The 16,558-nt window shown below is 48.2% G+C and overlaps 1 protein-coding gene across 4 annotated transcripts in view; it reads left to right on the top strand.

Moving 5' to 3' along the window:
- Positions 1–16,558, top strand: part of atg5 (ATG5 autophagy related 5 homolog (S. cerevisiae)) — a 44,308-nt gene that overhangs the window by 1,400 nt on the left and 26,350 nt on the right. For 2 of the 4 annotated variants that reach the window (XM_027017037.3, XM_035527949.2), the window contains exons 2-8: positions 3–155; positions 783–910; positions 1,983–2,061; positions 2,162–2,324; positions 4,411–4,505; positions 8,085–8,202; positions 13,114–15,011. In XM_027017037.3, the coding sequence (XP_026872838.2) occupies positions 48–155; positions 783–910; positions 1,983–2,061; positions 2,162–2,324; positions 4,411–4,505; positions 8,085–8,202; positions 13,114–13,250 (828 nt within the window). In that variant the 5' untranslated portion in view covers positions 3–47 and the 3' untranslated portion in view covers positions 13,251–15,011. Of the gene's footprint in view, positions 1–2; positions 156–782; positions 911–1,982; positions 2,062–2,161; positions 2,325–4,410; positions 4,506–8,084; positions 8,203–13,113; positions 15,012–16,558 lie in introns of those variants that run through there. The other 2 variants (XM_027017034.3, XM_027017038.3) reach the window with 1 other exon arrangement.

The following is a 16,558-nucleotide window of genomic DNA, read 5'->3' as shown; positions in this document are numbered from 1 at the left end:
AGTGAAAAACTGAAAGTGTCGTATGTGCCACCTGGAGGGTCAAGATAATGGCAGATGACAAGGATGTCCTTCGAGACGTTTGGTTTGGACGGATACCGACATGCTTTACGCTGTACCCGGACGAAGTCACAGAGAGGGAGGCAGAACCATTTTATGTGAGAGCCATAAACACTCTGAATAAGTCTCTGTTCATAATTTACACATAGACAAGCCAACAAGCTATTACAAATTATTCAGATTGCTAGGGATTGTTTTTATACGGATAAATCCTTTCATGTTATATTTCATTCATTGTAGGGCTGCATGAAACAAGAAAATTTGTGATTTTATTTCTCCATATTGCTGTAAAATCGTGATTAAGCTTTGTGATGTATTAAAAAGTCAGTGGTGATCGCTTGATGTGATATGGTTTAAAGGTTGGTCTGTATTATTTCAGCCAAAATTATTGAATGATTTTGGGCCGTGTGGTTGCTGTGAGATAATCAGTGCACCCAGAGAATGCACATCTCCTTGGTCGAGATGCTCACAGAAAGCAAGAAGACATGTTGTGTTGTCATGGGTTAAGAGACTTCATTTGCATATTGCTTCCTTCTGCAAAAAGAACATTGTGGAGAGAGCAAACCATTATTGATTAACAAATAGTATCGTGTGTATCTCTAAGTCACTGTAGTAATGTTTGGATTTGTGTGAAAGTGTTCTTAGCTGCCTGTAGCAAGCGAGATATGGATTTTCACCAGGGCTACAGTGTGTTATCTGTTCTCTGCTGCTTCCCTTTTGCTCAGCTGCTGCTTCCGAGGGTCAGTTATCTGACGCTCGTGACCGACAAGGTTAAGAAGCACTTTTTGAAGGTGGTGAAAGCCGAAGATGTGGAGGAGGTGTGGTTTGAATACGAAGGCACGCCTCTAAAGTGGTAAGTGATTACACTGTGTAGAGATTGGTGGCTTGCAAACTGCCTGGTTTCTTTTTGTTCTTTTTCCCTACCGTGCTCCTCTAAAAGTCTGGCATGTTACTTTTAAATGCAGCATTTTTATGAAGGGTGATTTCTAATTATTTTTAGGTTATTTACTGGTTATTTATTTTGACTTATCAAGTTGTTTTAAGGCACCTTATTTAAAGGTGTGGAATCTTTTGACAGTGTATTAATATTAAGGAGTTAAATTGTGTGCCTGTAATGGCTATAGATTGTGGTATGGGCTGCAGCAGTCCTGTCTTCCAGGGGATACCGCTCAGTTAAATTCAGTTCCCTTTAGGATATCTTTATTTCCGTAACTGTATCAAGTACGTTATTGCCAAAGGGACACTTTGTGGTTCAGTATGGCAACATTCAGTGCCTTCCTCATTAACCCAGTAGTAAAATGCCAAAAGATCACTTTATCTCTAAAGTGAGACAGCGCTGAATAGTTCTTGTACCTGATGTGGTGGATATTAGTGTTCTTTTGGCCTTGACCAAAAAACACTGAAAGGTCTTAGTGAAGTTTTAGTGCTCAAGGCCGGGGAGCATGTGTTTATTCAGCATAAACCGTCTCCAAAGGGGCCACTTCAGACATCAAGTTGTAAAGGTCCTAACGTGGGTGTCATCCTTCATTGACTTGCTGCTTCCTACAGGGGCTATGAATCCTTGAGTTATCTGTTCTGGCGCACTGACGGTCAGGCAGTCCACACAAGGGTGTACTTCCCTTACACAGACTGAAACAGAGAAACACACACACACACAGTCAGCCCATGAACCAGTTTAAAGTGGAATCCATGAGCAAAACAATATACGAATGAAAATATACAGGCATCACTACCATGCTGATTTTTTAAAATCTGTCATACCAAGTGAATGAACTGTGCCGTTGCTTTTTATTTCCTTCCACTTCTTATTCTTGAACACAAGGGGGCACTGCAGTCTGCTCAGGTTTATTAAATGTGCCGTGGCTCCTGGAGGTACCTTCACTCTAAATCCCATGGGCTTTTGTTTTTGTTTTACTTGTTTGAAGGCACTACCCAATTGGAGTGTTGTTTGACCTGCACGCCTCAAACACGGCTCTCCCGTGGAGTGTCACCGTGCACTTCAAGGTACGTGGAGTCCCTCCGCTCGCGTGCCGATCAGCTGTCATGTTCCCAGGCTTCCGCCACTGCCGGAGCTCCGTCAAACCCTGTGCATCTTATTTTGCAGGATTTTCCGGAACGAGACTTGCTCCACTGTCCTTCCAGCTCCGTGATAGAAGCCCATTTCATGAGCAGTATTAAGGAGGCCGACGCGCTTAAGCACAAGGGCCAGGTGATCCACGACATGCAGAAGAAGGACCACAAGCAACTGTGGATGGGCCTGCAGAACGGTAAAGGGTTACCCTGCATCATTAGTTGACGTTCAAAGAGGTTTTATTGTCATTTCAGCTATATACAAGTACACAACCAAAACGAAAAATGTTCCTCCAGGACCATGGTGCAACACAAAACAACAGTGCAACAGACAACATGCTACACAAGTGCAAACAGTCCAATATAGTGCAAAAATGTCATTAAATAAACATTAAATAAACAATAATAAATACAGGACAGGACAAATACAAAATGAGTAGACAGTGCAATTATTTAGTGCAGTACACAGTACTGGGAATATGTAAAGTGAGTGGTGCATAGGAGTCAGTGACATGCTACACTGAACATAGCAGTCACCGGTAGCAGCCAGAACAGTTCAGAGTACAGTGCTGGTTTATTACAGTACTCTAGCAGCAAGTAGGATAATGTGCAAGACTGCAACAGGAGTGCATAGTTTATTTCTGTGAGGTTTGACTTCAGCACTAGTCCGATGCAAAACAATGTGTGAGTGTATGGGTGTGTGGGTGGGTGGGTGTGTGTGTGTGTGTGCGTGTGTGTATAAAAGTGTCCATTTTTGGAATCTGAATTGGAGTTAGCCAGAATTCAGGAGTCTAATGGCTTCTGGGAAGAAGCTGTTGCACAGTCTGGAGGTGTGGGACCAGATACTGTGGTACCTTCTTCCAGACGGCTAAAGGGTGAACAGTTCATGTGAGGGGTGTGTGGGGTCTTTCACAATGTTGGTGGCTTTCCGGATGCAGCGTGTTATGTAGATGTTCATGATGGAGGGAAGAGAGACACCAATGATCTTCTCAGCTGTTCTCACTATTCTCTGGAGGGTCTTGCAGTCAAAGGCAGTGCAGTTCCCAAACCAGGTAATGATGCAGCTGCTCAGGATGTTCTCTGCAGTACCTCTATAGAAGGTAGTGAGGATGGGAGATGGGCTTCCCTCAGCTTCCGAAGGAAGTAAAGACGTTGCTGGGCTCTCTTGGTGATGGAACTGGTGTTCAGGGTCCAGGTGAGGTTCTCTGCTAAGTGAACACCAAGGAACTTGATGTTCTTGATGATCTCCACTGAGAAGCCGTTGATGGCAAGCGGGGAGTGATCTCGCCTTGCTCTCCTGAAGTCAACAACCATTTCTTTTGTCTTGTCAACATTCAGATGCAGGTTGTTGACCTTACACCAGCTCACCAGTTCTCGCACCTCCTCTCTGTATGCTGTCTTGTTGTCTTTGCTGATGAGACCCACCACGGTTGTGTCATCAGCGAACTTGATGATGTGATTCAAACTGTGCATCGCTGCACAGTCATAGAATCGGTTCGGTGTTTTCAACGGGTATGCTGACGCCAGCGGCAGCTGCCATAACACGCAGCACAGCAGTCGAAGCAAAAAAAAAGCCCACTTCAGCGCAAAGATTGTTTTTAAGAGCGAAACCAGAAGGCGCGCACATCTGAAAGCCCAGGGTAAGACTGAGAGTGCTAAAGCAAGACTCTTGAGAAAGTAGATAGGAAAGTCTCGGTACCTAAATTAAGGGGAAAACGAAAAGGCTGCATAGGGGGAGGCGAGCGGGGGGTCCGACTGCAGCGTCTGAAGACTCCGGCTGCCAGTTAGGCAGAAAGCATCGTGGTCCAGCTCGGCAGCCCCCGTCCGCTTCTGAGATGGAGGAAGGGTAGGTGGGGGTAGCAGGTGAGCTCGAGAGGAAACGGCAGCTGCTGGGTGTGGATCCTCACTCATTTTTCAAAAGTGAGAACGCATCAACCACAGAGCTCTCGGGATGGCGTGCGCCACCGCATATGATCTGCCTCCTGCGTTTACCAGCCGAACGTGCACAAATGGTAAATGAGGTGACCTACCTGTATTCAGAGACATAACGGGCTTTGAAGTCCTTGTAATTACAAAAGGAGGTTTGTATTCTGTTTAATACCCTCAGCAGCGTGTATTTTATAAGTAATAGGAACCCAAGTTCATTTTAAACATCTGAGTCAAATGCTTTCCATTATGGAGGTTTCGTTCACGGTAGTTTTAGAGCAAACCGTGTCCCCGAGCCCATGAGCTGCGTTTGTCGACTCACTTCCTCTAACTATATCCGGTTCTTCTACTCTGCAGATAAATTTGACCAGTTCTGGGCCATGAACCGTAAGCTGATGGAATACCCAACGGAGGAGGGCGGGTTTCGCTACGTTCCTTTCAGGATATACCAGGTACTGGGGAACTTGGGTCGTTCACCTACACGCCTTTACACGTTGATTCACAGTGCACTGCAGTTTACCATACACCCATAGATGGCGCTGTAGTAGGCCTTTTGTTTTGCTGTCGTGATTAAATAACATCTGTTGGTGGGGGAAGGCCTTGATGTAATCTTGTCAGTACTGATTATTCTTAATTCAGTTTTGATATCACATTTTTCAGGTTGACTAGAGAAAAGTAGAGTAGTTTTTAAAGTAGAGTTGTGGTTTGTTTAGTTTCCCTGGTGACTGATAGGTGGCTAATACTGGCTGCAGCGGTATTTTCATGTCCTGTTTAAGATTACTGACGGATTACTGCACATTTTGAAACAATCAGTAAAGCCCCCCACACGTCACATAAAAAGACAAAGAAAGCAGGTTAAGTATTGGGTAACTATTACTAGACTCTGCCAGAGTGTTTTCACGTTCTCTAAAATATGCAGATTACTGAACATTGACACAATCCATAAAAGCACAGCTCTCGTCGTATAGAGAGGAAAAAATATGGTAATTTGCGATTAAGTATTTGTTCACTTGTGCATGTTAGTTTACTTTTAGTATGTTGTACCTTATTCAGGTTTTTAAACTGAATGGAAAAAAAAGATGTGCATGGAAACATAAAGGAAAAATTTGGTTATATTTAAGCATGCAGCCATAATGGTGAACCTGCCCCTCAAAATGCTGGTACCATGTTTAAGGCCTGATTGTGTGTTGATGTGTGGCAGCACATTAGTGCACTGTTGAAGGATATTGCTTTTGTTTCAGGGTCTAAAACAATTCTGAGAAAATGCAACAAATGATGGTAAACCAGAGACTCTGATCATTTAAAATCTTTGGGTTGAACTTATATGAAGCTCAGATTGTGAGAAATGTCTGCTGGATCCATGACACGACCAGCCAGTGCACACAATGCATAGCACATTTGGTAGACTTCCTGTTTATCAATTAGAAACCTTGCCAGCAGGTTATGAAGGGTGCTTGGGTGATGATTTTTTTTAAAAAAGAGGTGTAACCTAGACTACAGTTTGTGTTCAGGTTCCAAATATAACTGCCAGAGACCAATAATTTATGACAGATGGAGAAGGTAAAGCTAAACTTGAGTGCGTTTTGTCTAGAGGATGTTTCCAGAGATTTCCAGCAACCCCTGACAGGCTGATGGCACTTATGTTGGCCAGAATGCTGGACACACAAAGGCAGAAAGAGAAAATAACCTTGGGGAGTGGGTGGGGGGCAGCCGTAACCTGTGGGACATGGCCTCGTTCAGCATCCGACTCATGAACCACGTGTTGGCTCAGCGTTGACCAACGATGTGATTATTCAGTGGAATTCAACTGATTTTATTCATGCTGTGCATGTACATACCTGTGCATTAATTTAAAAAAAATTACTAGTAAATTAGATACTTATTCAGTTTGTGTAGTGGTGTAACAATACAGATTTTGGGTTTCAATATAGTTTTCAGCTGTAATGTCAAAAGAGTGAAATCATCTGACCTAGGCTATAAAATTTATATGCATTCATTTTATAAAATACATAATAAAATGGATAGGAACATAATGTAATAATACATTTTCAGGGTCAGTATGATTTTGTAGGTCATGATTTGATTGTCAATACTTTACTTGCTTGTTTTAAGTATCCTACAGATCCAAATTTGGATAGGCGAATTGAATTGCATTCCGTGTTTCAGACTTGAATTTTACTTCTGTTACTTTTGTTGACTTAGGTTTATGTTGAGTTTCCTGCAACCGATAAAGCAGTTACGCAAAACACCTGGGTCTGTCTGTGTCCCTCGATATGCTGGCACACGTTACCGGGTTCACGGCTGCTGCCTCTAAGGTCCTGAGGTGCATCATGGGATACCATAAATGAATCCCCAGGTAGCTGGCGTGAGACGAGGGGACAGTTTGGGACACGCCCTGCGTGTCTTTTCACTGCTCCTGGGCTTCGGAGAAAGGCTAATGACGCCTCCTTGCCATGTGGTCCGCTGCCAGCTTGGGTGTCAGGCGAACTGAAAAGAAAGTGTCAGCATCCAGAGTATCGCGCTGCTCGCCGGTTTCGACGGGCCTTTTGAACAGGGCCGGCCTGAATAATGCACGCCCGGCGCTTTTTAAAAATGCATGGAAGTAGCTGTCACTTACCGCACTCTCTCCGCTCGGGCCCTCTGTCCGATCACGCGCGAGGTGCCGCCCGCCCCGCGGTGACTCAGCTTTTCTGGTAAGGCGAGCGGCCCGGCCGTCCGGGCCACCTTCCCTTCCTGGAGCCTGGCGGTGTCGCTTACGGGCCCGACACCCGATCCCGCTCATGTCACCGGTCTCCTCTTCGCCGCTCCGAGACTGAGCGCCTATTGTTCGCCGGCCAGGCGTTTGTCACCCAGGGCCCCGATCCGGGGCGGATCAGACACGCTTGGACGCCAACCGCACGCGAAGGCCGGCGAAACGTTGGAGGCCGGCCAGCACCCGACACCTCACCGGGCTGCGAGGATCAATAGGCCGCGGCTATTTGCAGCCAGGCTTCTCCGTTTCGTGGTTATTGGCACTAGGCTGCCGATCTGAGGTCAATAGTTTGGCACAACTGTCACAAGTTCAAAGCTTTTTTTCATTGCAGTTTGTTACGCAAAATGATGTAACAGTTGTAGGATTTTTTTTTTTTTTTTTTTTTTTTTTTCCCCCCAGGAGTTTGAAGGGCTCATCTCTCCAGTCTGTTTGGTTTCACCCCCCCCCCCCCCCCCCCCAAACTTTGTTTATAAAAGTAAAAGCTATGCTACAGTCAGAATTGAGGTTCATCCTGTGGCCTTCCCTCCCCTTTTTATGTTTGTGAAAGAGAGATTCTTCCAGTGCCATTTCTTCCACAGTGACACTTAGGATCCCGCATGGTTTTTGTTGTGAACACTTTCCTGCATGAAAATGGCTTGGCCTCCAGCGCACAGCCTCCAACCTGACCACCCACCTCCGTTGTCTGGGCAGTACTGGCCAATGTTTAGTCAACACAGCGTGCTGCGGGATGCGCAGCATGCGCACAGTCACCATGCCGTGGCCTTCCCCAGCTTCCCGCTCTGCAGATGGGGGTGGATTCGTCACGTCTACAAGACTCCAATCCAGTAATAACTTATCATCTGCCCCGATATAACTTAATGCTTTATGGTGTAGTATTCCTTGAGTGTTCCTCTTTTCCCTTGCGGTGCCATGAAATGGATTCACGGACTCAGAAAATAAACCACTCTAACAGCTGGTGCTTGGATCTAAACAGGAAACGAGTGTTTTATTTTGTTGTTTGTTTGTTTTTTTTAAGGGCGTTTTAAAGTAGCTCGACTGATATGGGTAAATTCTTTTGAAGTAGCTCTGGATGCGTGATAGTTTTGTTCACCAGGGTCATCATATAATTTTGAAATGTCAAGTGCTAGAGAGCGGTAGCAATCAACAAGATCAACAAAACTGAGGTTTGTCAAATGTTCTGGAAGGTCCCTATACACCCCACTCCCCCCTAGGCTGGAGGTTGATTACTGATTAGATGCAACGTATGGCTCACAGCCTTCTGTTTGCCCCGCCACCGTAGACGCTGAGCGAGAGGCCGTTCATCCAGAGGCTGTTTCGGCCCGTGTCTGCAGAGGGTCAGGCTCTCACCCTGGGGGACCTGCTGAAGGAGGTCTTCCCCGCGGCCATGTGTCAGGACGGTAGGTCTTACACACACACACACACAAACAGGTGTTTGATGGTAGGTAAGTCTTATTCTGTTTAGTAGGAAGCTGAAGGAGCCATCGTTGTGTTTTACGGCCTCCCAGATTTAATCTGGAGATTAAAGATGAGTGTTTTAGAGGAGGGACGGGGTGAGAGGGGGGGGCAGCATGAATGGACTTCACAGCCAAAACAGGAGCTGTCTGGGTATCTCCTCAGAGGAAGTCAGATAAGGAGACGACAGCGGCATGGAACACAGCACCCGCAGGTGAAGCTGCCAGCATGGTGGACAACTGAGACAGCATGTGAATGTCTCTCCCGCTCACACACACACTCTTGCTCAACTCCCTGTGAAAAGGGCCCAGTTGTGGCGCTCAGGTGAAAGTGCCCCCACCAAACACAGTTATGTTTGGATTCTCTCGCGCCCAAGCTAAGAGACAATAGAAGTCTGTAGTCCTTCCATGCTGTCGACAGGACTTGTCCCACACTCTTTCCTTAGGCAGTAGCTCTGATGCCTGTGTATAGACGCTGACGAGGAGAACTCGGCTGCGGTGGTGGGTTTTGTTTTGTTTTGTTTTTTGTTTTGTTTTTTGTTTTGTTTTGTTTTTGCTCTGATCATGAGCAGACGGCTTTGTGGAACTTTTCCTACATGCTTGCATACGTTTCAGGGAAAGGGTTTGATGTAGACAGAACCTCAGGGATGACTTAGTACAACACGCTGGATTTATTTAGCTGGGGATTCCCACACACACACACACACACACACACACAATAGCAAGTTGGGGCCAAGAATGTTCTTCGCCCACCAGAGCTAACAGCAACATCTCCCCTTAATTAGCATTTGGCCTCGGACACAAAGGAGTGCTGTGTTCGTTGGCTGTGAGCGGTTACCGTGGAGAAGCAGACATACACACCAGCGTGAGGTGCGTCTCCTACGCCCTTTTTCACGGTGAGTGCCGAGCCTGTGAGATTTCGAAACAGTGACGAGCCCATTTTTTATGAAATACCCACGCTCAGCTTTAGAAGTCGGTTGGAAGGGTGAAAAAAAAGAATTTGATTTTGTTTTTTGTTTTCTTTCGTTCTTATCATCCTCTAAGAAGGTTTGTGGTGGTATTATTTCAAATAAATGCAGGCTGAGAAAAGCCCCCACCCATCAAACCTTTACATCCACCCACGCAGTCAATGGGGAAACCAGCTGGCCTGCGCACCCACCTGTCCCCGCACGGTATCACTACTGAGCTCCTCGGAGCTCAGGCTGCCTGGTTTGTGTGCGAGACACAGCCGGGGCATTCCGTCTTAGCGCCCTTGCCCCGACCGCGGCAGTGGAAGGGGTCGCCCTCAGAAAGGGAGCGGATTCTTGAGAGCTCGGGGTTCCTCTGGAACCACTGCGTCAGATCTCTTTGAGGCTTTTCCGGTAGCGGCCGGCGTCCCGAGCTGCAGCCACGTCCTGTTTGCGCCCGCCCGGCTTCCGGTCTTTCCGTGTTGCCGAACTGGACGGAAATGAGGAGTTGCAGTTTGAACGAATCGAACGTTGGCCGTGCTTGAGCAAAAGCTCTCGCTGTGTTTATCCTCCAAGCAGTGCGGCGCTCCAGTGCAGTGAACGGTGTCGTCGGTCACCTCAGAGAACTGCTTTTCGCTATCGCGGGCACAGCCATCAGACCTGACGGCGACCAGCGGTTTCATTATTTCTTCATTGAGCGCCATTACCATAAATGCTCTCATTACTCCAGGCTACAAGCAGAGTGCTTCCCTCAGGTTTGGAGTCACTGTCGTGTTGGGATTTTTATTTTTTTAAATGAAGACAATGAAAGAAAAGTGAAATGGAAAGGAAAAAGTTAAGTGTAAATGGGGGAGGGGGGCTTCATTTTGAGAGAAGCTTAATGTCAGCGTGACCTTTCAGTGAAGTGTGCCTGTGTGTAGACTGTTGAATGGTTTCAGGGGTGAAACTGAGGCACCTTTTAAGTGTCAGGTACTTTGTAACGTAATACAGTACAGGCCGTTGTTCTCTCACAGCCTGGCAGGATTGTACGTCTCAATAAGACTTGCTGCTCTGTCCTCTGCGTAGAGCCCTAAGGGTTCTTGCGCTTGATTGGGTCGTGCGGTACCCAGGTGCAGCCCTGGCGAATGGAAGCACCATGCTGTTTAGTACCGCACGTGCCCTTGTCTGTGTGATTTTTAGCTCATGAACAACTTCCTGAGATGGGTTGAACCACTTGTAGATACCCAGGTAAATCGGTGTTGCTTGCATCTGGTCCTGGGGAAAAATGGGAACTGAGTTCCTGTGATTTAGCAAATAAGCTCTGTGGTCTGAACAGGACAAGGTTTCAAGAAACTACGTGTGAGTGCACCCTTGAATTGTACACCCTTTAAACAGGACCACTGATCGGTGGTAAAAGGCAGAGTGTGCTAGAGTATTTGGCTCCAATGATGGCCACAGTCACATTCTTGATTCACACAACTTCCAAAACGTCTCGCATGAAAGTAGACTCCACAGTGCCTCGATTTAAAGGAGCAATACCACACACATTCCACCTTTTTGAACAGACGCGCATCTGTCCAAAAGGTGGAACGTGTTCCACGTGTGGCCAGTGCGGGAGGGAAAGGTGGCGTGAACGCGTGATTGTGTCCTTCCAGTGAACTGCTGGAGTGGCGATGCTCACACGCAAGTCTCCGGGTCGTGAGCCTTTGCATCGTGCACTCATCTCTGTACTCCATGACTCAGCTTGCCTTCTCTGCACACAGGCTCAAAAAAAGCCTTCAGCGAGCGTCATGCAAAACGGAGGATGTCGCCGCTCAGGAACGTACACTATGCACAAGGGTTGGAGTAGGGGGTCGTGAGGAGATGGCCGTTGCGTTCAGATCTGTGGGAGAAACTGTAGAAAAAGCTCAAGAAAGCAGATGAAGCACAGGGGCTCTTGCATGTGGTGGAAGCGACCTGACCAGGCTCTTCCACTGGCGCGGTAACCAAAAGGCAGGTGCCTCCGCATCCCCTTACACAGGGCTGGTTTGGAGGCTTCCTGTTTTTGTTTGGTTTAGTCCATGTTGCACCTTGCCAGGTTTGTTTCACGCACTTTCAGTTTAGTTCGTGCATTTCAGTTACCAGTTTCGGGTCATTCAGGCAGGACTGGTGGGTAGAAAAGAACCTTTGATGCTGTCATTAGATCTGACCTGGTTATCAACTGCCTGCTGTTTATTTTTCAGTGCTGCATGAAACTTCAGGGGGTTGGTTGTTAGTTTGTTTGTTCCCAAGTCCCAAACTGTCAAGCTTCCTTCCTGACACGGATGGACTCACAGCATCCCTGCTGGCGTGCACCAGGTCAAGGAAGTCCTCCCGAGAGAGGAGAACAGCATTCAAACGGGTGTGGGGCCAGCCATCCTGCCCACCTCCACAGCGCTGCGTGGGCGAGCCCGTGGGCGTCTGAGCTCACCGTCCACAAGTTTCAAGCTCTCTCCAGCACCACCACGCAAATTCCCCCTCGTGTCATAGTGAGAGCGATTGAGGGGATGCACCAGACATTATGCGCGACATTATGCGCACTTGTAGATTCGTGACGTGGTTGGGGTGTGTGGGTGTGTCCGAGCGTCGTGGCCCAGGTCATGTTCAGACCGTTAGGCAGGCCTTTCTCTCTTCCACTTTCACTATGTTTGTCCAAGGCCTCCTGTGAACTTCTGAACCAGTGCAGCTGCAGCCTGCCTCAGCTAGACAGGTTACAGGCATGCCATCTACCTTTGTCAGATAACGCCAGCCATCACTGACGATTATCTTAACCTGCAAATTTTTTACTAGCATCTTTTTTTTTTTTTCTTTGTCAGTTTCTTGTTTGCCTTCCCTTTTAACCTTTCTGGTGTTTGTCTGTTTTAATGATGAAACCGCCCTTGTAACGGTTATCCTGTTATTACGTGTCTGTTCACCTCACTTTGTCCTTGGGGTGGGATTTAAACAGTCAGGATGGTTAGTCATACTGAGCCATCAGGACTCCGCCCTGCTGTCTCTATCCCACTGCTCTGCCAGATCTTCAGGGTGTGGCCTGCGCTCTGGTGATGTGATGACTCTATCGGTCGGGCGTGCCCCCCCAACTCTTCATGCCATAGTATTAACCCCTAGACCCTTGTCATAGTCGCGGTCAACGATATCTCTAATGACTCGCTATTTCAGTAAAAGACTAGACCGGGATTGGCTGACTCGCGACACAGAAGAGTACGTCTCTGTATTGTATGATCCTCCAGCGAAAGTGCAGAGTGGCGTTATACAGCTACCCCACTCTCCAGCTCAAGTCATGATTCAGCCCAAGAGCAGGGGTGGCTAAACTGGCAGCTGAGCCAGCATCTCACCCTCTCAACCCCCCCATCCCACGGGGTTAGCTATTTAACCTCCCCAGCTCCCCACAGGTCAGCGAGGTAACGTCACAGCCTCGAGCAGTTTTACTCGACTTCCCAGAGGTCAGCTGTGAGTAAAAGGGGACGGAGAGACCGCTGTGATCTCACCAGCGGCGACCAGAAGAGCCGCTCCTGACCCCACACAGGAGAGCCTGCCCGGGTCACTCGGCGCGATTCGTCAGGGCAGAGGAACCCGCCGTCCAAGGGTGTGTGAAAGTGACAATAAACTTGAGTTTATTGTCGAATGAACGGTTTTCTTACCAGGCGCTTTAAAGACGCTGCCTTTAGTACACGCTGCAGCAAAAATGGACTCATTTGTTCTCGTCAGTGCACATTTGAACTCCTGACTGTCCCCCAGACAGAATGATGGATAGAGAGGTCTTACATACGCACTTAGAAAGGGGGGTGAACGGTCCTTCTCTCGCCCTGACCGACAAGCCGGTAAAAGTCACCCGCAGTTCATCTGTTCTGCCAGCAAGCATCACCGTGTCTCCGTGCGTCTCAGTCTGTCTCCGTGTGTCTCTCCGCATTAGATGAGCCAAAGCGGTACCAGGTGTTGGTCCACGGGATCGAGCCGCTCCTGGAGACACCCATCCAGTGGCTCAGCGAGCACCTCAGCCACCCAGACAACTTCCTCCACATCTCCGTCGTGCCCGTGGCGAGCGACTGAGGCACAAGCCCCGGCCCCACCCCCCACACAGACCAGGAGCCCGGCAGTCGACGGCGCCTCCATCTTGACTCCCGGGAAGACTTACTGGAAGAAAGCCTGTCGCCTTTTCCCCTGCGGTCACGTCTACCTCGTCTCTGCAGAGCAGAGCCCTCGGACGCAGAGCTCCTCTGCACCGGTTGGAGAACATGTTGACTGCTTTTATTGTGCATGCCATGGGGATGTAAATAACAAATGTTTGCTGTCTGTCGATTTCAGTATCTACACAGTAACGGAATGTTTTGTCATGTAACAAAGTAGCTTTCCAGCAACCGTGACATGCACTTTACCGCATCGGTGTATGCGTGTGTGTGTGTGTATGCGTGTGTGTGTGTGTGTGTCTGAGGAATTTGTTGAAGACAATAATTTCTTATTACGTTTTGAGTTACCAGTTTGCTACTAGAGTGTAAAAATGACAAGTTACACTAAGATATTGACATCCCTGGTATGCATTACCTTTCTCTCTCTCTCTCTCCTCTACACTATATCTCTCTCTCTCTACGTTCATACCTTCTCGTGGGCACGTGTTTTTTGGTTTTTTTTACAGTATTACAGCACTCTCATATCTTTCATACCTGTCTGTTTCTGACTCTCTGGTTGTGACTAATGTGCTGCCTGTGTGCTTAGATCTTCTCCAGCCGCTCTTGTAATTATCAGTTTGAGTCCTGTTTGTCGTTAAATGAGACCGCTAAACTGCTGTAGTCCGTGCCAAGAGTTTCTTGTGGGGCGGGGCGGGGCGGTTGGGGGGCACTTACCGACACAGCATATCCAGGGGGGTTAGGAGGTGTACTAATGGAATTATGTCTTGCCTGTGGCAGCCACTGTCATGAAAACTAAAAGAGAGGGAGATTTGAGGCTCTAGACGTCCCAGAGACGGCCCTCGCCTCGTGTGGGCTCTGTCTTCCAACAGGAAGTGATGTCTCAAGTCTGGGTCTTCCTATTTTGACAATTTTCTTAGTTAATTAACTAAATGATTCATGCTGACGTGAAGTAACTAACAGATGACCTGCAGTAATGTATTTTAGGGCATCTATCTGCCTAGATCACTTCTTTTTTTTCCGTCATGTTGGACATTGTCTCTGTTTTGCTGTAGCTCTGGTTTCTATGCAGCGTGGGCTTGCCATGTCTGAGGGTCCCGCCTGTCCCGGGCTGTGACGCAGAGATCGAAGCCGCTCCGGAGGGCAGTTCGGGGGGCAGTATCTCCCGGGGCCCCGTCTGTCGCAGCCTCGTGGCTGTAAATGTTTGGAAGGGGCTGTGCGAGGTGGCGTTGAGTAGACTGGGGAGGGGAGACGATTGCAGCTGAGAGTGATTATTCACTTATAGGAAGGAGTGAGTTGTGCACGGGAAGGGGAGGGGCCGACTGCGCAGACTCTGCCGTCTCTAGGTCAGTCCTCAACGATCAGCCGCGAAGGCCTCGCATCGCCTCGAAAAGGCATCCTGGGATTGTTTGGGGGGGGGATTTTGCAACTGTTTTTGTTGTTGTTGTTGTTGTTTTCTGAGTTGCAGCTTGGGTTCCAGATTTTTGTATCCCTTCTCCTCTTTGTGTCTCCAGAAATAACACTTTTATGCACCTCTGCACTCGGCTCCTCCAGAATTAAAAGGTTTCACCCTTGAGTTTGGTCTTTCTTTCCTGTCTAACAGATCTTCATGCGTTGGCTTGCCTTTCTGCCTTTTGCTACACTTAAAAATGCTTAACGAGGAAATAAAATAGTATTTTGTCATTTATGAAGCGTTGTCTTTGATCCTTTTGAAGTTAGTTTTTAGGTTGGAAACAGCTGTTTTTAAATCCACAAAGACCCCTAAATATCCACACAACTTTAATAGCGAGTGCTAATGTGAATTTTAGGACAAATGTTATGTAGTTTGGAAAGACTCAAATGATTTTTGGAACATTCTTCAGTGTGATTAAAGCCACAAAATACTAATTGCGTTTAACACGGGTACCTCTGGAGGTGCGGTACGCTCCAGAGTCTAGCGTTTGTAATCCAACGTCACGCTAGATGTCGTTGTGCGTGAACACTGATGACACGATGTGGTCATCAGTAGAAACGTCTGAGCAACCTGAAATGGCATTTTTATTCCTTCAGATTCTAAATCTCTTAATCCAGTTCGGGGCCAGGGCACGGCTGGGCTTGCCACTCTGACCTGTACGACTTTGGGCATGTGGCCAGCCGAGCTGAGGATGAGGCCTGGAACGCTGGAGCTGGGAGACCCCATCCCGTGCCAGCGTGCCAAATCACAACTGTATGAAAAGAGCTCATTTTATTTCTACAGTTTCTGCTATTCTCTCATTGTGGGAGCAAATATAAGTGCTGTTTGCTCTCACGGCAAGGGGAGGGGAGAGGAGTGTGTGTGTGTGGCAGGAGTGCTATGTGGAGTGGACATCAAAGCCAAGGACCTCTTCACGAGTTCATTAGGCACAGCCGTCCTGGTACTACTCTCATTCCTGTAAAGCAGTCACTAAAAAGATCAGAGGCACCCATCTCCTCCTCCTCCCCCCTACTTACGTGGCCTGTCCGCCCGTTCTGTGGGCCGACATCCCTCCTCGAGCCGCACGGGCGGGAAGTGCTCGGCAAAGACGTACGACTCCAGCCCCGGAAGCGCCCTTTGAAGTCCCTGCGGCGATTACGCGGGTCGGCTCGGTGTCCCTACGGCCCCGCGGGCATGTTTTCAGCCCCTCTGTCGTCGTCAGAGACCCCCCCCCGTCTGCCCCGTCGTACCTGCCGATCCTGGGAGACGTAAAAAGCCCAACAGGGAGAGGGGTTTGGAGGCCATAACCCAGCCATAGCCTGTTAAGTTATACGAGGTGCCGAGAGAGAACTTTCCCCTCATCTCTCCCATCCTCCACCAGTACACCTGGATCGCAGCAGTGAGATGGGGGTGGACGACTTGGGAGAACAAACAACAAAACTCTCCCTTCTCCCCACTGAGGTGCCTTCTCATTTTCAGAGGCCCCACCCCATCCTCCCCCTGCCTGCTCAGGACTAACCTGTCATTAACCCAGGCCCCTAATTGGCAGGTGCTGAGGGGCTCTGAGACACTGTGATCAGTCAGGGGAGAGGACAGGCAGAGAAGCCTGGAGTTGTGACCCTGTTTATTCATGGCATTGAGAGTCATATTCTCTCTCTCTCTCTCTCTCTCTCTCTCTCTTTCTCTCTCTCAGCTCAGCTCCCTTCTTCCTTCTCCAGAGTGGTTATTTCCCTCATTCCTTCGGTCACACACTACAAGAGGTCTTTCCGTTCTTCCAACAGCTGGAATAATGCTGTTTGAGA

This window comes from Electrophorus electricus, chromosome 11, assembly GCF_041902795.1.
Source record: "Electrophorus electricus isolate QZ-2024a chromosome 11, ASM4190279v1, whole genome shotgun sequence".
Lineage (NCBI taxonomy): Eukaryota > Metazoa > Chordata > Actinopteri > Gymnotiformes > Gymnotidae > Electrophorus > Electrophorus electricus.
This window is presented reverse-complemented; position numbering and strand designations above follow the sequence as displayed.